This window comes from Aplysia californica, unplaced genomic scaffold (assembly GCF_000002075.1).
Source record: "Aplysia californica isolate F4 #8 unplaced genomic scaffold, AplCal3.0 scaffold01018, whole genome shotgun sequence".
Taxonomy (NCBI): domain Eukaryota; kingdom Metazoa; phylum Mollusca; class Gastropoda; order Aplysiida; family Aplysiidae; genus Aplysia; species Aplysia californica.
The window spans coordinates 153,998-180,569 of record NW_004798288.1 but is presented as its reverse complement, the minus strand read 5'-3'; the positions used below and the strand labels follow the sequence as shown (position 1 = coordinate 180,569).

The 26,572-nt window shown below is 38.0% G+C and overlaps 2 protein-coding genes across 2 annotated transcripts in view; one reads left to right on the top strand and one right to left on the bottom strand.

Annotated features, from left to right (window-relative positions):
* LOC101850046 (ganglioside-induced differentiation-associated protein 1) overlaps window positions 1-14,984 on the top strand; it is a 19,318-nt gene extending 4,334 nt beyond the window's left edge. The window contains exons 3-5 of the mRNA XM_005111161.3: window positions 3,418-3,597; window positions 4,186-4,392; window positions 9,266-14,984. Of these exons, the coding sequence (XP_005111218.1) occupies window positions 3,418-3,597; window positions 4,186-4,392; window positions 9,266-9,591 (713 nt within the window). The 3' untranslated portion in view covers window positions 9,592-14,984. The remainder of the gene's footprint in view (window positions 1-3,417; window positions 3,598-4,185; window positions 4,393-9,265) is intronic.
* A 4,036-nt stretch (window positions 14,985-19,020) lies between these two features.
* Window positions 19,021-26,572, bottom strand: part of LOC101849805 (E3 ubiquitin-protein ligase lubel) — a 51,798-nt gene continuing 44,246 nt past the window's right edge. The window contains exons 24-27 of the mRNA XM_005111160.3: window positions 24,959-25,072; window positions 24,179-24,324; window positions 22,292-22,460; window positions 19,021-20,389 (exon numbers count right to left, since the gene is read on the bottom strand). Coding sequence (XP_005111217.1) covers window positions 20,354-20,389; window positions 22,292-22,460; window positions 24,179-24,324; window positions 24,959-25,072 — 465 coding nt within the window. The 3' untranslated portion in view covers window positions 19,021-20,353. The remainder of the gene's footprint in view (window positions 20,390-22,291; window positions 22,461-24,178; window positions 24,325-24,958; window positions 25,073-26,572) is intronic.

Genomic DNA, 26,572 nt, shown 5'->3' with positions numbered 1-26,572 from the left:
GAAGAGAGAGAGAGGAGGGGGGGGGGTAATGAAGACATCCTGTGTCCTGTTAGACTTGTCTGAAATCTCCTCAAAGCTTCAGTCAGACACTGCTCAGCTTGACCACTGTGTCCATTTTGTCATAGCAAGTGCAAACACACTCACATTAACCAAACCTCAGCAGTGTCTGAAAAAAGATCTGGATGAAAAAGAAGACTGCAGATGTGAGAGAAAGTGCAAGTGTGATGATTACAAACATGAAAGATGTGTTGGATAAGCTGGTGCTGTGCTTGGAAGAAAGATTTTCTCGCACATCAGAAGATAAAGTTTTGAAGAGTGCAGGGATATTTGACAGGACAAATGTGCCTGAAACTCACAAAATGGATGAGTTGAAAGTATATGGTGAGACACAGATGGATGACTTGATAGCTCATTATGAGACTGTGCTTCAACACCAAGGATGCTCAACACTAAAAATAAAGAAAAAGTGTCTCGTGTTTCTCTCCGAAAGTCAGGGCTTATTACCTCTGAGAGAGAACAAGACAAGTCTTGAAAAAAGCAAGGAAATTTCCCAATCTGTCATATGTAGCTCGTATAAGCCCTGTTTTCTTTGAAGAGGCGCATCCTTGGTGACTGAAGGCATTTGCTTTCCAGAGATATGCTTGAAAAAATCATGCTTATATGTCCCAATGGTTCTGAGATCAAAGAATTCAACCCAGAACCCTGCATTGCCAAGTGGCAAGAGATGTGTCTCACAAATAGATGTCCTGATAATACAGCACTATTCCCTGAAATCATCTTCTCTGGTGATACTTTTTAAAATCACTTGTGTTTTCCCATAAGGGACAAACAGTAAGCCAGTCTTTTTCTATATTGTGTGTGCCAACATATTTTCAATGTTCTGATCACCTAGTGATTTACTTAGTTTTCATTCATGACTTTACAAATTTTCCGATAACTCTATACTTTTGTTGAGAGCAAGAATAAATTGTATTGTTATTTATATAAAGGTTGTGATGCATGATCCAGTATTACCAATTTTAATCAACAAAATGATCGCCTATAATTTTTGCCTTGGTGCCCTAGAAAATTGCCTCGGTGCCCTCTGATTTTTAGGCCCCACCGAGGCAATTTTTGCCTGCCCTCCTGAACACCTAATTCTAGCCCTGCACCTGTCTTAGATGGCCACCTCTCTCACGATTTGTCATAAATTAAGTACTGGCCCCTGACGCTGTGGACGAGCCGTCATATTCCAACCACCTGTCCTTTTTGTAAGGTAGTCCCTCCTACCAATCATGTTGCATAGGCCCCTCTCACTGTTGACCAATAGGTAGCAATAAATTTTCATCTGCTGGTGAGGTAAGCGGGTGATCCCTCATAACCTAGAAGCCCCGCCCAGAACTCATACACAAATCATGAGTGAGATGAGTGGTCACTGTTTACCCAGTCTGCAACATAGTAAAAATGGACGTCAACATGAACTTGCAACAGAAGCGTCACTCGTTCTTCGAGTGGTGACGGCCCTTGTGTTTGTTTTACCATTGCACTCGGTCTTCCTCATCTGACACATTTCGTTTTATTGTCACCCTTGCACAAAATCAGCAACAAAATAAACAAACAAAAAACAAGCCAATAGAAGTAAGAAAAACAACAACAACAATGCAGCTACCTTCGGCTGAGACCTCAGAAGGGAATGGTTTGTTTTTTTCATTTTAATCAATCCTTTTCTTTCATTTTGATCAATCCTTTTCGTTCAGTCCTGCCTAAAACAGCCGCCTGTCTTAGACAGCCACTTTTCTCCCTGACAATGGGTGGCCATCTTACACCGGTTTGACTGTACTAGAAAGTTGAAAATGGGAATAGCCAGTTCTGTTGAACTCTTTAGCGATGTTTTACAGCTTTTATTTCAAGATCGCCTTCCATTTCAGATATGGTGTTTTTTAACTCATTCGCTACATATTATTTTCGGCTTGTGGACAAATTTTTTGCTGGAGGGCGAATGAGATGATGACTAGTGGGCAGTTAAAAGGTCTTTGGGGCCACAAATTCAAATAAATATCAACATATTATATACCAATATTTTCAGTATGGTTTGTAGAACATTTCTGTAATGTTTATTTATGTATTTTTCAACTTTGGTTCCTGTTAGAAGCGATTATGCAACACAATTTTGATTGGATGCTGATGAAATTTGAAAATTTAAAAAAAATTTAATCTTTGGTGAAACTCAAAAAATATGTTTGCACCTAGTCAAATGATACATCAAAATAACCATAAATGAATATAGAACTGGAAAATATTGAAAAGTTTGCAGTTATTTACATACATTCCATAATATTTGTACATTTGGATCATAACATCCGATATTGAAAAAAAAAAAAAAAATTTATAATCTTGAAAAACGATAACAAACAGAAAAAAACCCACTCGTATCTTATATGGAATTATTCAGAATTGCATTTGGAATAAACCTATATGTGTCTTGAGTGGCACTTTTTGTGTAATTTCATCAAAAAGTAGTGATTTTGGGGAGAAAAAAATATTTTGACAATTTAGATCTAGACCTAGATCTAGCACTCAAAAATATTAATTTCTCAATAACAGTGCATTGGCTATATGAGTCCAATCGTATCAATATGATAAAAAAGAGTCCTACATTTCTTTAGTGGGCAAAATAATGAAAGATTTTGTTGTGTAAAATTACTAAGACTGGTGTCCAGGCTATAATTTTGACATCGCGATAAAACAAAGTTGAATAAACTACGAAATCACGTTTCAAAACTGAATCTAAATTTCCGATTTTCAGTGGAAATGCTTGACCCAGAAGTCAACATTATATTATGACCTTTATTTTAACATGGATATGTGGATTGGAATAGAATCTAAGCCAAAATTGAAGATCGGTTCTCGAGCCGCTGAGTGCGGCTTAGCGTACTGACGGCCCTTTAGCCGCGCTGCCCCCCACAGCTCGCCGTAGCGAATGAGTTAAAGAGGTAAAGTTGTCTCTATATAACAATGAATATAATCACATGAAAGAGAAATTGTCATTGGGTTTTGAATCTGCTTTCATTTTTACAAAGGTAACGAAAAGCACAAAACTTTTATAGACTTGCTTTTATTTTGACATTGTAAATAGTTACAAAGTGTGATCTATCTATAAAAAGGATAGTGTACACAGAACACTCTTTTCCTTGTTAGCTGAAGTGTTTCTGAAGGGAAGTTTAGTTCAGAAGTGTATTATGTAATGTATTGTTCCTATTCTAACCTGCAATATGATAAATGCGTTAGTCATAAATTTCCTCCTTCCAACTATGATAGTACTTTATTTATCCTCTGTAATGGATACCAGTCAGTAGAGAAAGAGTTATGTATAACAAAAAGAACGACTTGGGCATTGTGGAATGTGGCCATGAGTGTTCTGATTTGGTTTCCTTACAGGCACTAGTGGACCTCAGCTGGTCCCTAGCAGATCTTCTGATGTTGGTCAGAAAGTGTCACGCTTCAGAAGTATGTTGAGCAAGATTCCTGTGGATGTCATTTCCTACGGCATCATTTTCCACCCACAGTTGTCAGGGGGAAGGTGTCAGCTGCCTTTGGCCATCCAGAGAAGTATGAGAGGTCAGTTCTCGTAGTCATGGTTACCCTGAAAGTGTGCAAGGTGTGATATTGCTCCTCTTAATTATGGTTAGTTAGGTCTGATTTTGCATAGGTGCTAAAGGAAATTTTTTGGTGATGCATAATTTCAGTGCAGTTACTTTTTATTGATGTGTCGTAGTCATGTGTTTTTATTTGTACTCATTGTCATGTTTAGTTTTTGCCGACATTTTCTGCTGTTGCCATTTTTTAACTTTCTCAAACCTGAATTATAATTGCCAAGATGAAACTGTTTGTAAATGGAAGTAATTCAAATCCTATAAATAAATATACTTCAGGCACAAATGGCTTTGTCCTTATGTGAAAAGCAATTGACTTGCTGTGTTAGTTTAGTTTAGTAAGAGTTTTACGGCGCTCGCAACTGCATAAGATCATATGAGCGCTCGAAACAAGTTGGTTGCATTCACAACAGTTCACTGCAGGATTTGATTTTGGTCAATATTTATATTAAAGTGTTAAAAATTCGTGATAAAAAAATTTCTTATTGCGATGTTAACAAGTCGTTGGTTTAGTTTTCTTGGGGTAAAAATATTTAACTTCTTTCATCCTCAGAGAACTTTGCCAACCGTTTACGGTACTTGATTACACTGTCCACTGTTTACCCCGACCTAAGAGATTGCTACCTGGCCAAGAGTCAGACTGCTGCTGAAAAATATGACCTCATCACCGACGAAGACCGTGTCAGAGGTCAAATAGATCAGCTGGATGGCTTCTTGAATTCAGTGGAGGAGGAACTCAGAGAGAAGTACGGTCTTGAGGGTAAGAATGCTGTTAACACATAAGAGATGAACTGGCAGTTAGAAAACAAACAAAAAACCAGGTCTGTCCTGACTAATTCAGAATCGAAGCATGTTCTCTAAAGATGGAGATTTTGTATGTCACAAATATCTCCTTACGAGTCATAGAGATAAAAGAAATTGAATAAATGTGTCACGATGCGGTGGAAACAGGCGCTCGTCTATTTTTTGGCATATGGAGTTTTTGGTATCAACTTAAAGCCTGTTCATTTGCCTTTCTTTCTGTGAAAAAAAATATCCATCTTTGTTGAATAGAAGTCAAAATATTTGCTATTGAAGGAGATCAGGGTCGCCTGATTTCAGAGGTAACATTAGCGAGGAAATGGCAGCCAAAATTTGGTAACTTCCATAGCCTGAGAGTCCTTGGAAACTGAAAATTTATATTTTTTTGTGTCTTTAACCCTATCTGTACGCCGTGGGCTCATTTTGTACCCCCAGGGCTGTAATCTTCACAATTTAAAATACTTTTAGGGTGAAGATCTCTTTGAAATTTTCAGTATTTCTCAAAAAATTATTTTGACAGACTGCTATCAAAGCATACGGATCGGATTAACGAGTAAACTTCCTCTTTGAAAGTGGTGGCTCAGAGTTCCCCACATCGTATGGATACGATAGTAAAACATGACGTATGGATAGGATTAATCAATTTTTTCAGTAAAATCCACACAAAAATGTGTTTTTTAATGGGCATAAAATATGTTGAGCCAAAAAAAAGAAAATTAGAAAAAATTGCCGATCAGCCAGAAAAATGCCAATTTCTTTTATTTCATTATTGTGGCGAGCTCCTGATTTCACCACAATGCCTCACAAATGGTTCCATCAGACAGACATGTTTTCATAATACTGTAGTCTCCACCTAAGATCCCAGTGCTCAGGAGCAAGGAAAATGGGGGATCTTAACTCACTGAGACACTGAGCACCACGCCCCGATTTTCCTCCAAGCCCCATTTCCCCCACTTTTTGAAAATTCATTAAAAAATGAAATGAAATGCTATTTCTTTGAAATTTTCTGTGCTATTTAATAAGATATGGGTTCAACAGACACAATAAATATATTTTGTGATGAATGAATGACGAAAAGATGTATGGGACAGAAAGTTGGGTTAAATGTGCTCCAGAAAAAACATTTGGAAATAAAAAAGGAAATGATGTGGCAAAGCAGAAATCTAATAAACTTACACAAAATAGTTGTGCAGTGTGTGTTTGTGTGTAAGAGAATGAAGCATGAGTGTGTACAGTGAAGTTGCATAACAATGTAAGTGATAATTAATTTAGAAAAATTGTTAAAATATAGATCTAGATCTTCCTCGGTGACAGGCTGAGAAGTGTTTTCATTGTCAGCGCTGCTAGTGCTAGGACTAGGTCTGTCAATAGATGTCCCAGGTCTGGGTAAATATATATCTTCTCCACTTTGAGGGCTGATTTGAACTAGAGTTTAGTACTGGGACTAGATCTATCGTCATCCTTAGCCGGACCAGTCTGCGTACTCGCTGACAAGTCAAATTCACGATCGAGAGACAATGTTGGCCTAGACCTAGATCTAGAGGTCTAACATAATTTTCTCAGTCATCTTCATCACTGCTAGGCAAATTCACATTTTGATTTATGAAGTTTTCTATCTGATACTTCACTGTCACTTAAATCTTCACCCAAATTATCAAGAGTTTCTATAAACTTTGACATACCTCGCCGTGCCATGCTTCGCGTACGAGGAACAACAATGAACTGCGCGGGAGTTCCTTACTTTCAGTTGTTCTGTCCGTTGGAAAAATAACCTGTTTATTCCACAGCGCCGAAAACTGGCCGAAATCGTGCCTCTTAGTTTCCCAGGCCAGCGACATCTGGAAGTCATTAAATCACTATCGGAACCGCTCCGTGCCGGGTTACGCAGGGGTCACTGGCCGCTCCGTTGCGCATCAGCTACAGGCAGGCAGGTCATGGCGTAATCGACACTTTTGACACTAAATATCGGCAGTATCCTCACTCTAACCACGAAATATTCCATACTATAAGAAAAGAACAAGATTCCCCCTCTCAGTCTGCGAAAACCCGATCTCAATGCGACGATATGTGCCGATGTTACAGTGTGTGCAAAATGTTCTGAATTTCATCGAATTTAATATGTGTGTGCTGCACTTAATTCACTTTTAATTTCCAAAGTGCTCGCTCAATCTCAACAAATTTTGGTACATGTACTGATGATATATTTGTGCTTTACGTGTATAATTTTCGTCATTGTTTGAAGAATAGTTCTTGCAATATTAAGTCGCTTACATCTGATTCTCATCCAGGGCCTTGTTAATTGACCCGTCCAATTGTGTATTCTGGATTCTATGCAGTTTTAAGTTCAACACTTCTCCGTGAATTTCATAGATTGTTAGTTCTATGAAAGGCAGACATATTTGTGCTTAATGTGTATAAATTTCATCTTCGTTGATTGAGCCGTGTTACGATATGAGGTAGAATCCATCTGCCCGGGATTCATTTCTAACAGGTTTACTGAAATCTCCCAATGAAACACACACACAGGAGACATTCCTCCTCCCTGAATGAACTTTGTCGCGTTTGCGGGTGTAAGAACGTGACTAAAGTACAACAGAGGCTGATAAGAAAGGCTAGGACATTTGAGTCACTGCCAAGAGATATTTTATCATTGTTGACAAAGCGCACTCTATAGGTTTGATTTTCGACTCTCTCAACCGAGCATACAGTCAAATTTATAATGACATCTCACACAGTGCACCTATTCAGAAAACCTCTATTCCAGGAATTCAGACAGCAATAGACACGTACATGAAGCTGTACAGAAGACATTTTCCCAAAAAGAAAATCCACAAACAGCGCAATTTAGAACAACACTGCATTCCATCCATAACACAACACAGCTTTGGCTTGGACCGGCTGGGAGAAAAGAAACCGAAAGCTGCCACCCGTCTATTTTAAAAATTGAAAAGTGGGTTCAAGGCATCGTAAACAATACGGAAAAACTACGATACTTTATGAACCAGAGAGCATCCTCACTGCAGGCACCGAGAAAACAACCACGACGCCATAGATCTACTGTACAAAATGTGTAAAGAGATCTGTGTCATTAATTTAATGAAGGATACTGTAATGAGAATTTGATCACAAGCCCGACGAATTTGGCTGTTGAACGAAAATGCAAAAATGTGGATTACTAATCTTCCAACAAGGATATCCTTTAGTAAGTAGATACCCACATTAATTTTCTTTATTCTGAGCAAGTTTTAGTGAATTTATTCCCGTACTTTGGTAGTTACATAACTTTAATTCGGTTCATATTACCTTAATTGGCACATATAAGACGGCTGTATTTGATCACATGCAGTTAAAACACTATACAAGATATCTTCGTTCCGTTTTCACAAACTGTACATTAAAAGAAGAAACTCAAAGATGGAACACTATGTGTATATTGATAACCCTGCTTTCATTCGTGAGCGTTGAAACAAAACTGTGTAAAATTGCCGTGGTATGTAACCCCGCGCGTGGAGTGAGCGCAGGTAGACTGACCGGCAGCTGACCCAGGTCACGCTGACCTAGCAGCGTACGGCCTGGCGAAACTAAACGACCGCTGATTCGGCGCTGTGATTCACACTTAAAGTGGTGAATATACACAAACCCCAAAGAACTACCTTGTCAATATCCTGTTTAAACCACAGGGGCTATTTGCAAGCATTTTTAAACTGCTGGGTTTACTTTATAGTCAATTCTTGTTGAACCCACCAGACCACGTATGCTGCGGGAGCGGTGCTCAGTGAGTTAAGCAAACAGGATCTTAGCCGACAGACCAAGGGAAGAATCTACGGTGACCCATGTTAAGACCCACAACCGGTAAAGTGGTCTCACTCCACTCTAAAATGAAGTGGCATGACCCCTGTATGAGTTTATGACATATTCTAGCAAGTAAAGAGTGGTTAACCTTGATGACCAATCACAGTGGCATGAGGTGCTATTTACACTTATTATCCATCGTGAGTCTCAAGTTCTACGCTTATCCAGTTGCTCCTCTGCTTCTCTTATCTGTCCAAAATTTATAGCTTTCCATCTCTAATTGAGTTCCCCGGCCATTGTCATTATGCACCATTGCGATTTGACCACACCAATTGTTAGTCTGTCTCGCTAAATTACTGCTGCAATGGTCAGGGAAGAGTTGGCAGTTCAATGTGATCCCGTCTGGTGCAAATGTGTAGGCTTTACCCTCCCAGCATGTGATGTTAGTTTATGTGGAGAGCTCAGAAGTGAGTGCAATGTTTGGGATAAACAAACACGACGGTCAGTTCGCGCCTTGGTGTGATCCCGTGTGGGGCAGATATTGTTCCGTTTTATCGAGTTTTACAATGCTTATGTGGTCACATTCAGGAGAGTGGCTAATCTTTGACGTGACGGGCAGTTCAATAATCTGAATTTTTCACTCTTGGTTGATCGGCTGTTTCCGTTTGGGATCTAAGCCGATTGTAGACCTTCAGAGTGAATCGGAGCAGGATCTAAGGGGTGACTTTTGTATAGTAAAAATTATGTTATCTTAAAACAGCGGGAACTTAGGTGAACTGGGATCGTAAGCGGTGGGATCTTAGGCAGAGACTACTGAACTATCATACTATCAGTTCTTCACTCTGAGTTCATAACACCCCAAAAATTATGTATCCTGTGAAAAGATGTTTCCAATGGTCTGAGCTTTGTTTATAAATCTTCTGTCAGTGTTAATGATAATATTGTAATCTTAGACATACGACTATGACTGAATATGAAGGGATATTCTCAGGAATCCAAGCTACTCTCAAAAAGATGACTTGTACAATTTGTTCTTTCAGAGGGTTCAAAGCAGAACCAGATGTTCCTGTACGGGGAATCTCTCACAGTGGCAGACATTGGCCTCTACGTTCTCATCACTCGCCTGCAGATCCTGGGACTGCTCCCTCAGAGCGTTCCTTCGTCACGCTACCCGTTGATCCATCGGCACTTTACGCTACTCTCCGCCCGCCCTTCCATCGGTAAATTGCTGGACGAAATGTCGAAATTGCGATATACGCTGCTGCTGGAAGACATCAAAGCTTCTGGTTCCTATGTTGCCATAGCCCTGGGGGCAGGTCTCGTTGTTTTAGCTGCTTATTATTTGGTTAAGAAACTGAAAAGGTAGATTTATTTTTTTCCAGGAGTCGGAACTATTTTGGAGGTTGTGAATGTAGACCCATAACTTCGAGGATTAGTAAATATCCAAGTCCATCTGTTAAATCAGTCTGTCTTTCTATCATAGTTACTTCAAGGAGTCGCTTTTTTTACATCTTTTGGAGCATGCTGCATTATGTTTAGAAATACATGCAAAAGTTGGAATCAAATGTACGAGAAAGAAAAATGTAAATATAAGTTAAAAGCTTGAAAACTTGCTGCCTAATAAAAAGCTCTTTTTCATTCGTTAAAAAAAATTCCTGAAAAAAGTGTTCATCAACAATGGTTTTATGGTGTAGAATTAGCTTCACAGAAAGCTGCAAGTCTATCCATACACCTGCGTCTCAGACTTTCATGTTGTGACCAAAGTCGATATTATGTGGTATGAATTGCAGTGAAGAAAATATTGGATATCCCAAACAGTTCACTGTATGGCAGAGTGACTCACAGTGTTGTAGCAGTCTCAGGTTCAAACTCTAAAATGATTAAAGTTTTAAGGTGCCTATAGAGCGACTTTATTATTTCTCTTTGCATATGTGTCATTTTCATCATTTTTAAAGCTGTAATATTCTTCACAAGGAGCTTTGTTGATGAGGAATGTGGAGTTCTTGATTATACTGTTTTGTATGGCAAACCTTGCTCTAAATACCCCAATTTTGATGATATAGAAGCAACATATTATGTTAGAAAACAAGACTTATTTTAATGTGTCAAAACAGTAAACATTTACAAATGCAAAGTGGGAAATCACATTAAATGAAACATAGTGCAGGAATGATCTGCTTTTTGCTTCTCTTGAAAAGTTGTGCTTTTGAGATATGATTATTTTTCTCCTCTCCCCTAGATTTAGCCATCAGAAGCAAGGAAGTTTGCTTAAGAGAAGACTCGAATCTCTTATACATGATGTATACTTTTTTATACTTTACATGTATTTTTAGTCTCTTGTTCATCTCTTTTTTCTTGCTTTATAAATATTTTACCTCTCAAGCTTCATGTGAGATTATGCATTGAAGCATCTTCGCATAATACATGCAATCTGTTTTAAAAAAACCAGTTTCGTGTTATCATTGGGTATTGTTGTGTTTGGATGATTTTTGCATTACTCTTACTCTAGTTATCTAAGCCATTTTAACGAAAACTCCTTTACAGTTTTGATTCTGTGAAAGACAACTTTAAGTTGTTTATATTCCTTTGTCTGTGCAAATAAAAGCGAAGAAATACAATAGACTTTATTTAATACAATGCAGTTTAATGCAAAATTTATGTTATCGCAAAAGGATTTTGAATCCCCTTTTTGTTCCACCTCTTTATTTGAAGCATTGCAACTTAAAAATCTGCTTAACACAAAGAAATCCTTTGGTCCCGTGAAGTTGATGTTATCAACGTTTTACGGTACCTTTTTCTGCTAGTCTGTTTCAATTGTCATAACAGTTTCTGATGTAGTGGACTGTTATTTGTCTTGAGTCTTAAAGAAATGATTGGTCCAAAAACTTTTGGAGGCAGCTTTTTTTACTTAATTATTCTTGCCAAATAAAAACACCTCAAAGACTTTGATTATTTTTTTAATTAGCAGAAATAGCTTAGTCAATAGTTAAATAGAAAGTCAAATGTACTGTCTTTGATATGTAATATATACAGTTTTTACCAGTGAGATTGGCATGTACCAGCACTTGTAATGTTACCTCCAGTTCTGGGGGGGGTTTTCAGTGTTTTTGGAGTTTTGGGTTATTTCCTGAAAATTGTCCTGTTACATTTGAAAAGATGCTGCAGATTCTTGCATGTGCAATTCACTGATCTTACATTTGGTGACATATATTTGTTATTTATTGTTATTATTGAGTATGAAACGATGAAAAGGCGTACACTGTAGAAATATGTGGATGTATCTGATAGACCTAAGAAAATGGCCCAAAATGACCAGGTTTGTTTGAACTGCAGTATGTTTGTATAAGGTTTGAACTGATATATCTAGTATTAAGTTCTTTAGTTCAACTCTCGTTTTTTAAGGTAGTTTCAATCCTTTAGCCAACCAAGGGAAAGGTTTGCCCAGTGATGCCATCGATGGGCAATGCAGGGAAAGGAGCACTTTGTCCCTTTTACATCTTACTGGTACTTTTTCAGTGATGCTTTTGTATTGCATGTGTCCTGAAGAAAAAACGATTTTTGTCATTCTATACTTCTTGAGAATGAAAACAATCATGAAACTTGCAAGTATTTGTCGTAGAGGTGACAGAAAGGTTCTATTGACTCTGTTGATTGTTGAGAGCAGGTGGAAGGAGAGGGGGAGGGGGATGTCTGATCTATGGATCCAGAATTAGCTCACTGGTAATTGCTCACCCATTTGTGTTTACCTCTGGTGTCAGTTGGCTTTGTTGACGAGCAAGACCTGCTCTGTCCATTCAATGTACAGTGAAGTCTGCTTGTAATAAACTGGGATGTTGTGATATTTCTCCTTTATGAACTACGTACGGTACCTAGTTCTTTGTTCAATGTTTTGCATTTCCGTATATATAGAAGTGTTCAAGTAAATCTTGCAATTAATATGAAAGCCTGTTTCAGTTAATTAAGTCTACAACAAGTTGATGCGTCTGCAGATTTATATATTATTTTTTCTTTGTTGACATTTAACGGGTGCTATTAATTGGTAATTATTGTTTTAACATTCTTATGTTGTATTAAAACTTACATTGCTTGTGTTCAATTTTCCACAGTTGTCTTCAAATTAGTTGTTTAACCCTCCAAGGTAGCTGGAGCTTTTGTTCACTAGCTGCTTTTGAAGTAAGAGCAGGTTTCAAGTGATTCAAAGAAATAAATACAGAACATAACTTTGAAAGGTACGCAGTGGAAAATGGGATGGATTTGATTTTATGAACAGACTTGAGATGGGTATGAAGAAACTGAATCATTGTGAACATCTTTTGACTTTTTTCATAAGTTTTCAAACCATTAAGATTTACTTTTGATACGATTTTCTTTTCCATATACCAATCTTTCAATTATCTGTTGAGAAAGGAAAATGCAATAAAATTCACAGTTTTCCTTATAAAAGCATTAGATGAAAGCCTTGTTTTTGCTGCGCGTGGCTTCAGTAATTGTTTATTTTTATTACTAGCTTAGCAGTGAAGGCTCTGCCTTGTTTACACGTTGGTAACTTGTGAGATACCGAAAACAAAACTTGTATCTTTTCTGCTGCATAATATAGCCTCTCAAAACCTCTTCTTAAAACTGAAATGTTCATGGGGTTTTTTTGGTCTTGTTCAGACCTGGTGTCTCCATACATGAAAACAGAAATGATAGCTTTGGACGAAGCTAATTTTTATTATGTTAATGCAGCGTCCTTAATTTCAAAAGAATGATTTGAGCATCAGAAGGGTTGCTGTTCTGTGGGCTGTCTCAAGGAGTGATCTTCTATGGGGTACGACCTTTTTGCCAACTTTTATATCTTTTGACCTTTGTTCCATAGGTGTTCTGGAAAAATGCATGCACGACTGAGCATATGAATGTATAAAATGTTTGCTTGGGATTTTGTACTGCCACCACATGGGCGGCATACTTTTGCCTGAGACATTCCTCACTAACTCAGATACTCAATTAGAGCTGGCTTTTAACAGACACAATACAAGCTGATATGGTTGCTTTTGTTTAGAATTAGAATAGATGTTGAAAGGATATAATTAGGCTTTTTTGTTGTTGATTTTTAGGATGCGAATATGTTGTTTCTCAATGCTTGTAACTCTGAACGAGTCTTTGTTGCCTCTTTGATATGTCTGTGTTGTTGAATTGAATTGACATTTTGAAAAAAGTGGGCTTGACAATGGCTACTAATAGCCTATCAAAATGGTGTGTGAGATGTGAGAGAATGTGGTCGATATAATTGTAATGTACTCTAACTTCCAAGGGTTCCTTTTGCAGATAGTGGTTTTCAACCTGAAAGTAAAAGGTGGTGTATGTTCACATGCTGACCATTCAGTTTTCAGCAAAAGTTTTCAGTCTGGTGAAGAGCTGGGTTCCAATCTAATTTATGACGAGTCAGCCTGATAATGGCTGCATTACATCAGGAACTGATTATTTTGACTTTAGTAATACTGAAAGGAAGTAGAACGTGCAGATGTTCCGGATCCTTCACTATTGTGATCACTAGTAAAGTAGACGTGAAATTATATTGTTATCTCCTACTGGCTAAATTTTTGGTCGTGTGTCGAATGGTTTCCCTGATCTTCTCACGTAATGCCTGCTCTTTGTAGAAGCAACTCAACATGTGCACTAAAGACTACATGGTCTTATTGTCAGTTTATCAGTTCGTGACCTCCGTGCTTTCTTGTCCTATCTCCATTTTTAAAATTTAAAATGTGACTTCTTAAGCTCACTCTTTGTTATGATGAACTGTTTTCACTGTTATTAAAAATGGAGATAGGACAAAAAGAAAGCACTTACGTCGAGAGTTGCTGGGCTTGTGCCCTTTGACCCACTGCCACGTTTAGGTGGATCGAGTTCTCTGTCAGGTAAATTACACCACGTAGGATATTGAAATTAAAAGCCAAAGGAGGCCATCTCACAGACAGGGGTTTGGACTAGGCAGGGATCCAACACACAGTGAAGTCCGCTTTAAAAAGTTAATCCAAGATCTGCTGGACCAGCAGAATTTCTTGTTTAGCTGGCCAGGTTTTCGATTTAGAGAGGTTGCTCAAATAGGAGAAAAAAATCTGGGACTTATTTTCTTTTGGTTCACCACTATTTTGGGATAAACTATTTTTGGTTCAACTTCAAGTGGACTCTTCTGTAATGTGGATTTGCAGTATAACACAGAGAGCTCGAATTCATTGAGACCAGCCTCGGTTGTTCGAGGGATCCGTAGTTCTAGGTATATCTACAAAGATAAAGAAGAAAAAAACCCAAGACCACAAGCACAGTACTGTTCGAAGGATGCATGATTTCCATGTCTTCTGTGTTCGATCTATCTGTGTTATACTGTATTTAAATAATAATAGGAGGATTTTGTTTGTTCACATCAAGGAGAATGTAGGAGACTACTGCTAAGGGATGCCCCCTGGCTACATCCGCTCTAAGCACAGGTGTGAAAAGTTCTAGTCATTATCACTCTTAAGTTTCTTGTTCAGTCTCCACAGTAAAATTAGGTACCTCTTGTTGAAGCTTTACTGCCCCTACTGTACTTTTTCTAGAATGTCCCAATCGTTTTTATTTGCGATATTCCATTTTTTATTTTTATTGATGGTCGATGTTTCTACACACCAGTTTACTCACACTTTGCATGTTGCTTACTGATACTACGTAAATGTGCTACATACTTGGAATGTTTTTTTTCTTTAGCTCAACAAAATAAAGTTATTAGTTGAATTCAACTAGCCTGTGATTGTTGTCTCGCTTTGTCGCTGTGGATCACGAAGCTTGCTTTTTGTTCCAAAGCATCTGAACTGATTCCTGATCAGTTCAAGGAGAGTGGGTGGTTGATGGGCGCTCTGTTAGATTTTGCTCCATCTTTTCTATCAAACATCAGTCATGATTATCTTTCCTCTGTTTATTTGTTTGAATGTCACTCTCTAGTAGCATCTTTTTATCTTTTGAATTTATACTATACTAGCTGAGCCCCCTTTCGTTGAAAGGAATGATCGGTGTATTAACATCAACTGAAAGTCATTGGCCTACTATATAAATTACACTCTACGGGAATGGAGCAATAAATCTTGAGAGAAAAGTGACACATGTGTTTCCAAGTTGCCAAATATAATAGATGTATAGATTGATTCTCTATTTCGCTTTCGTGGTTGTACACTCCATAATTTCAAAGGTGTGGAACCAATGTGCACAGCTGGTGAACGTAAACTTCACTTGTTTACAATGGCGTCTTAGAAGACGGACTTTCCCAAGATTAGATCTAAACGAAACTAATGAAAAACTGAAAATTAAACTACAGTGACTTCAGGCTCTTCAATAAAACTGTGCACCCTTTAAATGAATCTGAACCACGATTAATTTTTTTCATATTCGAAAGTTAAGTGGTTCGGAAATTTAAGGCAGCCAAAAAAGCAAACTTTCACAAATATAAGTATAGATTATTTATAATTTATATATATATATATATATATATATATATATATATATATATATATATATATATATATATATATATATGGGTGACCTTATTTAGGCCACATATGGCCTAAATAAGCTAAACCCCCCTCCCTTACCTTATTTGGGCCACAGGTGGCCTAAATAAGCTAAACCCCCCTCCCTTACCTTATTTAGGCCACACATGTGGCCTGAATAAGCTAAACCCCCCTCCCTTACCTTATTTAGGCCACATATGTAGTCAAAATAACCAAACCAATGTAAAGCATTGTTTTCTTTAGAAGTTACATTATTATTTCTTTAAAACTCTTCACATCCATTTTCCTTCACAGCCGTATCGTACATGACATGTGATGTAGAATCAATTTAAGGTCCTTGGAAAGGTGACCAGAAAATAACAAAATTATTTTGCACTTGCAATTTTTTGGACAAATTAAAGTCTACCTAATTATATTTTTTTCCCCTCATTTTTCTTCACTATAAATGACAACTGGCATGTATTGTTTACAGTTATTATCAAGAAAGTGGATAGGCGGACTACGGGGTCTATCTAGCCAAAAGGATAGGTGGACCCCAGGGTCTACCTAACAAAATGTTAGGTTTTAGGATGTGAACCCTGGAGTCAGCGTAGTGAAATAAGTAGATCTAGGTTTAACTAAGGATCGGTGGACCCCGGGGTCAACATAATGAAATAAGTAGATCTAAGTTTATTTTATAATAGGACTGGCGGAGCCCGTGGTCAAAGTAGTGAAATTATAAGTAGATATATAGGTTTAATTAAGGATTGGAGGAACACGGGGTCAATGTAGTGAAATCAGTAGATCTAGGTTTAATTAAGGATTGGTGGACCCTGGGGTCAATGTAGTGAAATAAGTATATGTAGATAGATCTAGGTTTAATTTTAAGGATTGGTGGACCCTGGAGTCAACGTAGTGAAATAGGTAGGTTTAAGGTGGACCCCAGGGTCTACCTAACGAAACACTAGTTAGGTTATAGAATAGGTGGATCCTGCGGTCACCGTAGTAAAATAAGTAGGTTTAATCAAGGTGTCCCGGGGGTCCACCAATCCTTAATTAAACCTTCTTAATCCTCTATGGCTATGGTGACTCCGGGTTCCACCAATCTTTAAAGAAACCTACTTATTTCACTGCGGTGACCCCAGGGTCCACCTGTCCTAAAACCTAGTACCAATCCTTACTTAAACGAAACCTTATTTCACTACGGTGACTCCGGGGTCCACATCCTAAAACCTAGTATTTCGCTATGCAGACCCCGGAGTCCACCTATCCTCTACAGGACTATACTATTATTATCAATTTGCAATTTTCATTGATTAGCATTTTTTTTTAAATATTGAATCAGAGTGCAGGGGAGACCGAGGCACCCGGTCGATTCGGTGGTCGGCTTTTGTAGATCTATGCATTTTTTACGGAAAGCCGTATTACCTAACCCTATTACTAGATCTATTAGTGTTGTGAAAACTTCAACCTCTACAGCTCAGGCGTCAAAAGATGCTGGTAAATAATAATAGATCTACGTCCTGAAGTTTCATAATTTATTTTTATACAGAATAACACAGCACACAGTCAGTAGTTTTTATTTCATCGAGTTATAAAAATGGCCTTCGTATAAAAATTGCCTTGTTTTCAGAAGCAAGTTTTAATAGTTCTAGTTCTACCTAATCGATTTTCACGCGAATTCAACCATTTTGATGATCTTTCTTTTCCTTTTAAAAAGATGTAGATCTAGGCCTGTCGGATGTGGCAGTGCGAATAGCACTGAGTTGTTTAGATCTAGATCTAGATCTAGACCCATCAAAACACAAGGCTTCGTGGCCGATCACAAAAGTCTACGGGGCTTATCGAGGCCGATTCGCCCTGCCGCGAGCACGTTCACTAAACTGCCTACTAGATAGAATCTACTACCAAACATTCTCTACACGATCTTTGCTACTACTACTACTAGGCCTACTAGCCTACATGTACTACTACGAGACAGTACGAGAGAGTGTCACTCAGGCAAAGATAGTGTAACTTTGACTCAGCCACGTAGTATACACACTTTTTAAACCCCAAATTTAACCCGGAAGTCCATTCGGAGGATTTGACCTTTTCACTTGACCAAAATGTGCCAAAATGGTAGCCTAGCTTTTGCCCCTCCATGAAGGAAAAATCCGGCCCTCATTCAAACCATTGGAATTGAGCAAAATTTTGCGTATTGTGCTTTGTTCTTTACAATATTCATTATGGTTATGATTTATAAGTTGTACACTGAGGCAAAACCATACTAAATGAGAAAGGTGCACCATTATGAAAGTGGAATGAACTCAGTTGCCTGAAAAGGGTAGTTTGAGCATGTGTGGCCTAAATAAGCTAAACCCCCCTCCCTTACCTTATTTAGGCCACAGTCCACTGTGGCCTAAATAAGCTAAACCCCCCTCCCTTACCTTATTTAGGCCATATGTGGCCTAAATAAGCACTCCCTATATATATATATATATATATATATATATATATGACCTAATTGTGTTGCAAGTACCATAAAACTCTATCTAAAGCTAACCAAAATGTGCAGGGAGCTGAGATGGAAACTTCAGACTTCTTCCCTGGATTACATACTATGCTCTGTTGCTTGATAGGTTTGAGTACCTTATCTTTTAAGAAAAAGGAAAGTTCTTTTCAGCATATCGCTCAAGTTAGAAATTCCATGGCGGTCAAAAGTTGAAAAAAGGCAGGCCTAATATAGCTGAGTTTCATTTTCCTTTTTCTAAATTCAGTTTTGAAAGTGATGATGATGTTCAAAGTTATGGAGGCAGGGAGCAGCTCATTAAGCTTTGACACCATTGTTGTGGCCATTATATAAAAAAAGGAAGAAGGAAAAGCAGGACACAAAATAAAAAAGAAGTGATAGACTATTCTGAAATTCAATTGCATCTCATTTCATAAACGAGACTGCATCCTTTTTCAGTGTATGGGATCAAAATCAAAAGTAACAAGAAAACCAAGCTTTTTGTTTTCCTTTTGTTTCTATAAAGGTGGTGAAATTTTAGATTGATAGACAGCAAAAAGAAAATGACAGCTGTCTGAAAGAAAAAGCAAGAAAGCCATCAATATTGCCTGGATACAAAAGAAATGAGATCAAAGTATTCGTCTGTCAACACTAAATAGCATAAAAAGCCAGTCTAAATGCCAGCACCTTCTCAAATGTTTTTTAAGCCGAAAGACAAAAAATCAACAGCAGGACTGACAACAAAACATATGCCAAAATAGCAAGAAAATTACAATTCTGAAATGATAATTACTTGAAGTCAAAATGTCCAAAACATTATGCTTTATTCACAAAAGTCATGAACATTTCATTAAAAGAAAATTAAAACTTATCTGTATGTATGTTAGTAACAAATATTTTTAAAGAGCACTTTTGGTAAGTGATCTCGAAGATAAAGCCATGACCACAACATCAGTCCATATGAATTTCTTCTTGTAGCTGAACAAGCGTGATAATTAAAACAAAAACGCATAGTAGAAACAGCATAAAAGAAATAAAATCAGATATGAAAAGGTTGCAAACCATATTACTGAAAAAAATAAGTCTCAAAACAAGAGAAAAATTAAATAACACAGATATTTTACATGATAATGATGGTACAATTAGTAGTGAACCGTGTACCTCAAGGTGGGTGTCCCGGTAACCCGCAGATATGTCGCTCACCTCTCACAACAAAGTAGCAGACTTAACATTGGGGTCAGGCAGGTGAGGACTTGGGACAACTTGAGATCTTTCAGGGTTGTTTTCTACTTCTGATTCTACAGAATGTTATCCAGTACCTAGTCTTCTTGGATAAAAGCGAAAAACAGAGAGGTTCCAAGTGCACGCTGTACACATTGAAAACACTCCAGAGATTGAAAGACGAAGAAGATAAGGTTAACCCAGGCTATGGCCCTGGATATTACAGAATGTATCCCCCTCCAAAAACAGGACTCAGATCTGAACGAAAAATTACAGTACCTTTAAACAACTCAGGGATGCCTGAAAGACAGGGGGCGCTATGATCCAGTGGGAAAATAGACCATTACATAAAAATATAATGCTCCATAGGAAGAAGAATCCCCAGCAAAATGCCTGTTACATGAAACACATGCAGGGGAGAATGTATGTGCATTCCTCCAGCTGATTCTTCAAAACACATAACTGACATGCACATTGACCAATTCAAACTCATTGGCCTATCTGCATTCAAATTTACCGACTTATAAATCAAGGTATGTTCAAATTATACATATGAAAAGTATGTTACAGATTCCAAAAGCTAAAAAAAATAGATGTTCTGATCATGCTTCACTGGAACTCAATACATGAAATCTGAAAGACTTAAAACCAGCAAATGACAGCTTAGAGAAATAGTCATAAGGTCAATGTATGCTCAATACTGTTCAAACATGACTACAAAAAAACACATGAGCCTCACATCCAGTCCCAACTGCCAGAAGTAGAAGAAATAATACTCGGACAATTTTCCATGACAACTTAATTTAAAGGAGCAAACTTAATCTTTTAAGCTCCAGTTATTCAACAAAATAACAAGGAAAACACGCCAAAGAGTAGTCCGCGAGCTCTAAGGCTTCCTCCACATGGCAGAGACATCATCAGGTTCTTCTCAGAGGCAGTTTTTCTCTTATAACCTGTAAATAAAAATGGCTACTGTTAACCAGTTATCCACAGAAAGATTTTCAACCACAGCCCGAAAAGAACAAATGAAGTTCTCAAGGAATTACAAAATGTTATGTTATGATCTATCATCATTAATAGCAGGGTTCTAAAACAAACTTAAATTTCCGGTGACATACAATCGTGAATATTCCCCTATTTTTTTGAAAGTTTACAAAAATTACCCTGTAGTCTCTCTATACTTTATGAAGAAGTACAAATCGATTTTAGTGCAAGAATACATCTACAGTGCAATACACGAACAGTATATGTTACGCTCAAGAAATTCTTTACTTTTCTTAAAACGCTAAGTCTAGGTTTTGTAAATTGACTGAATAACACGGATCACTTCCCGTAACTTGGTTTTCAGAATAATTTTTAACTTTCCAGTGACACTGAATCAGCACCAGATTTTTCCAACTTTTATTTTCATTTCTATGACCATTTACAATAACTGACAACATTCTGATTTCTTTACATACATAAGTGTTTGTGCACATTTCCTGCACAAAAACTAAGAGTGAATGTGTAAGCTGTCATTGTCTTTGTTCCATAAAAAAGTTTAGGGGGGGGGGGTTAAATTGCACATCTTTCTTACTTGTATGCAGGCAGCTACAGACATGGCATAGTTGATGAACAAATGCAGAGTGCCTTTCTCTTATGTATTTCATGGTAAAACAAGAGCCAACGCGGAGTGTCTTTTGTCCAAAAAATGCAAACGTTCAGCCTTCTTCTCTTATAACTTGGCTATTACTAGATGTGCAGATTCAAGATTTCTCATGGTAAAAGAAATGATATTCGTAGTCAGTTTCACACAGATTTTGGAGAGATCTGTCAAGTCGTTTTAAAATAAACAATCACATATCATAAGTATGTAACTAAAATTGGAAAAAAATGGGTACTCTGCAAACACTTTTCTAAACCAAAAACTTAGGCACAGAAATTAACCATTCTAATGCAGAATAAATATCAGGACATTGAGCTTTTAATAAATCAGTGTAATGGTTTGCTGTGTGGGATGGGGAAAAAGTTATATTGTTTTAAACATAGACAAAAATTGAAACTTCTTAACTGACACCGGCAAAGTCGCTTCAGAGCTCATTAACCCCGAGACCCCGAGCAGGGGAGCTCCGCGGGCTGCTTAGTCACGCTAGCTAAAAGTACCAAAATAGGGCGAAAAGTGATGCCGTGGGCCAAATAAAGACCTCCTGACTTCAGTGAAAAGATGCAAACTTAAGTGGTACAGACATCCAATCAATGAGTTGAGGAGGGGAGATCAATCCATAATCTTCCAACTTAGAACACAACATGTACCCCTCAACCAACATCTCAACCGAATTGGAGTAAAGCAGTCTGCTGCCTGCCCACTACGTGACTACCCCTCAGAGACAGTGGAACATCATTTGTTCTTCTGTAGAAAACTAACTGATTTAAGGGCATGTTTTCTTCCCAAGCTACCCCACACATCTAATTGCCTCTACTCCTCAAGACAACAATTAGAACAGACATGCAGCTATTACTACAGAATGGCATCATGCAGAAGAGTTAACACTCAGATGCTACTGGATCACTAACAACAACAACAACAAGTGGTACAGACACATCACATGATCATCTGAACCAGCTAAGACTATGCTAAGGAGAACAGCACAAGGAGGGAAATAAAAAAACAGACAAAGGAAACGATGAGGAGACAACATCAAAGAGCGGACTGGCGGTGGTGACACGAACATCTTACAACAGAAAGCTGAGAACAGAGATGGGTTGAAGAAGCAGGTTGTTAAATCTGCAGTAGAGCCACAACGGCCAGCCAGAAAACAAGTTATCCTAGGTCCTCCTCCGACAGGTGAAGGTGAATAAATAAAATTGCTGCTAACCTGTACTAGTCGCTGAGCAAAAACAACAGGGGTTTCATTTTGCTTCTGGTTCGGCACCGGAACATCGTACTTCCTGAGCATGGCCAGCATCTCTTCTTGTGACATGATAGAAACCGGGTCGATCCTGTGGCCATTCACGATCCCTGTCAAGTACTCCTTGTAGTGCAATCTGTGAATAAAGAAAACCCTTTTTTTGACGGACATTTTATTTTATACTTATTCATACTGTTCAGTTCTGATTTTTTTTGTAACGAGAGTTCCTTTCCCATACAATACGGCAAATAGACTGTTGAGCAATATTGTTCGCAAAATGGTCCATGAATCTTGGGTCAGAGTGTAAAAATAATAACACATAAGTTTTCCTGTTCCAAATACAGGCAAATCTTGCCATCAACCAATGTTTTCAAAACTAAGAGAGTTGCATCCAAAGAAAAATTACCAACATATAATTTAAGGGCATATCATTAATAAAAGAAACAAATAGTTTTCAGAATTAAAAAAAAATAAAGTAGCTACATAGAAAATAACATTAGCGTTAGCAGATATGAAGAGCATGACAATAAATAGACTATCAAATATTATTCATAGAAAAAGCAGTTGTTTTCAAAAGGACTCCAACTTGAAAAAAAATTATCTATAAAAATCTACATCCAGCAGCTCTTGAGCTTTTATTCCTTGATCCAGTGCCACTAACATGAGGATAGAAGTCTGTACAAACTATCTTAGCACAGTAAAGAGTAATGTTTGGTTTGGGAGAGGGGGCTGAGGAAGACAAATTGTAAGCATGTGTGGTGAAAGGTACCAAACGACTCATTTGTTCGAACCGAGATATCATGCTTCAAAGGTCAAAAATATAATTTTTGACAAAAACTAGGTTCTATTAAAAATTGGATTCTTTAGCCATTACTATGTTCCATATTTACAAGGACTTAAGTTTCTTTGACTTTAAAATACATGTTTAAAGATGTTTGTTAACACGAGGTATATTGCATTACAATCCCAAAAAATGTGTGAGAAAATTGATTTTCCGAGTAAACACTGCAGATGGTTTCTCTTGTCCACTCACAAAGTCGACCCTATCACAATGCATACCAAAATTTAGGTCATTCTGTCCCCTCTCTTATGGCAGGCAGTGCGCATGAATATCTAGAACATGTAAACAAAGCGAAGCTGAGCACATCCAAACCCTTTCGTTTTTTTGAAGAGCAAACTTGTATCACCTTTTTCTGCCCTGCGCAAACCTATCTCTAATGTCTTGAAAATTTTTGATAAGGTGGTGGTGAATTTGCTTTGAAGTCGCAATATAAACACTTTGAAGCTGTTCTTTTATCTTAGCTGGTCGGTTTGTGAGTAGTGAATGTGTTGTCATGCTGTCTCGAAGCATAGATCTATCAATTTGAAGCAGAAACAAAAAGGAAACTTTGTTTCCATACCCTGCCTTACAAAATCAAGCATATCTCAAAAACTACTGAAGACAGGTGCCTAGGGTTGGGGCATTTAGGAAGCAGCTGGAAGGAAAACTTTAGAGTTTAAACGGAGCCAAAACAAATGCCTGCAATAAAAAAAAGTACAGGTAAGTCAACAGTGAAAGATAAAAATAATTACAGGAGACGCAGTAGCTCAGGTGCAAAATTCGTTCCCAAAAAGCACAGCTTTTTTTTCTCATATATTCTACACCCCCTGATTGTTCGCTAGGTAAAATGAAGAACCTAGTCTTCTTGAATGAGGACGAAAAGTTTCAGAGGTCGCGTGTGAAAGTGTCACACGTTAAAGATCCCTTGGTGGTTCTAAAATTGAAAAGAGTAAACCCTTGTACAAAACATCCACCTCAATGTGTGCTGAATGGCCCTAGATGCCTCGCCAAGTCAGAGGAGGAGAAGAACTTACTCGCACAGTCCAGCATGGCCAGGTTCAGTGTCCTTGCCACATTTCTCTTCCCGGCTCGATCGGTCCAATTCTTTCTGCTCCATCACAGGGCACTGGGCATCGCCCTGATCTGAAGGGATATCAACATTGAAATCCACCTTGTTTTGCTGTGAAGGAATTACAAAAGATGATCTTTTAGGTAATGGAGATAAACATTGAAATAGCAGGTAAATGACAACAGAAGTGATGCAAATACAATGTATTTTGTTTGAGTAAGAATTTCATGGCAATTGCAACACAAATAGGTCATAAAATTGCTGAAAATTATAAGTATTACGAGAGAGTATCATTCAAAAAAAAGAGAAAAAGGAGAGATAAAGACAACACATGTTTGATAGAAAAGAAGGAGAAAACACCACCACAGCACCCGCCAACCATCCATACAAACAAGTAAGTGACTGAATACTGTTGCTCGTTTGGAGTTCACACTATTACTGTCATTTAACTTTGGGGTAAAAGAAAGACAAAGGATCAGACACAACAGACAGACAGTGGAAATGTAGAACCTATCAGTGACACCTTACAACCACCAACAGTCACTTATTGAAAAGAACACAAACAAAATGTTACCTCGTCTGAGATAAGGAGAAGCATGCTGATATCATTACTGTCCCTTAGTAAAAGTAAGACAAAGGTTCAGAAACAAAGGAGGGACAGAGAAAAAGCACTCGGAAAGCCTGCCAGAGACACCTTTCAACCACCAGCAGTCACTTGATACAAAAATGCAAACAAAATTTTTACCTTAAGCAGCTGCTGTAGCTGAGTGACGCTGTTGTCTCGGAGGTAGGAGAAACAGTCACGGGGACAGTGGCAGTGCAGGCCCAGCTGGCGACAGTTCTTGTACTTCTGGCACACCTACAACACATACAAGTTTTAGTTTTAGTAAGTGTTTTACGGCACTTGCAACACATTAAGGTCATATAAATGGAGAAGAATAGATGTTACGAGAGTGTAACATACAGAAAAAAGGAAAAGAGATAAGGAAGATTTTACTTTTAGTAGAGGTTTTACGGCGCTCGCAACTGCATAAGGTCATATGAGCACCAGAAGATTAGAGGTGTTACAAGAGAGTACAAACATAAAAAAGAAGGAGAAGAGAAAAGGACGATAGATGTTTGATAGGAAAGAAAGAGCAAACCACACCAGAGCACCCGCCAACCAACCACACCCAGCCAAGACAGACCAGAATCATGATTGGCACACAGAAAACAAAGTAAGAAAAGAAACGAAAACGACATTCAAGACAATGAATACGGCCTACAACAAGCCAAGTTTTTGTAAAAGTTTTATGGCACTTGTAACACAATAAGGTCATAGTTTAGTTTTAGTAGAGGTTTTACAGCACTCGCAACTGCATAAGGACATCTGAGCACTAGAACATTAGAGGTGTTACAAGAGAGTACAAACATAAAAAAGAAGGAGAAGAGAAAAGGACGATAGATGTTTGATAGGAAAGAAAGAGCAAACCACACCAGAGCACCCGCCAACCAACCACACCCAGCCAAGACAGACCAGAATCATGATTGGCACACAGAAAACAAAGTAAGAAAAGAAACGAAAACGACATTCAAGACAATGAATACGGCCTACAACAGCCAAGTTTTTGTAAAAGTTTTATGGCACTTGTAACACAATAAGGTCATAGTTTAGTTTTAGTAGAGGTTTTACAGCACTCGCAACTGCATAAGGACATCTGAGCACTAGAACATTAGAGGTGTTACAAGAGAGTAAAAAAGATAAAAAAGAAGGAGAAGAGATAAAAACGATAGTTGTTTGATACGAAAGAAGGACCAAACCACAACAGGGCATACCCCCCGGGGCGGTGCCACTGACTGAAGTGTCTTTAGGCCATTCCGAAAGAGGGGCCATTTCTCGTTCTAATGCACAGTAGAATTGTAAATGGGCCGAACCAACAATGTCATGCTCATAACTGTGTCTGAACTACAACAGGGAACTGCTGCTTTTTCTTTCCTAATCCTTACTATCGTCATTGTTCTCTACTTCTTTTGTATGTTTGTCACACTCTTGTGATCCGCTATTTCCAGGGAGCCTTGATAGTCGAAGCAGACTTTGTGCTGTTAAAGCTAGAGAGGTGAGCAGAGTAAGTCTGATTCCCGGTAAGGACTTCTCTGTTGACATCCATCCCTTGGCACTAATATGACCTTATGCAGTTGCGAGCGCCGTAAAACCTCTACTAAAAAAAAACAACACCAGTGCACCCGTCAAGCACCCACCTACAACCAGCCATGTTTTAGTTTTAGTAACAGTTTTACAGCGCTTGCAACACAATAAAGTCATACAAATGCTGAATATTAGAGATATAACAAGAGAGTAACAAACAAAAAAGAAGAAAGA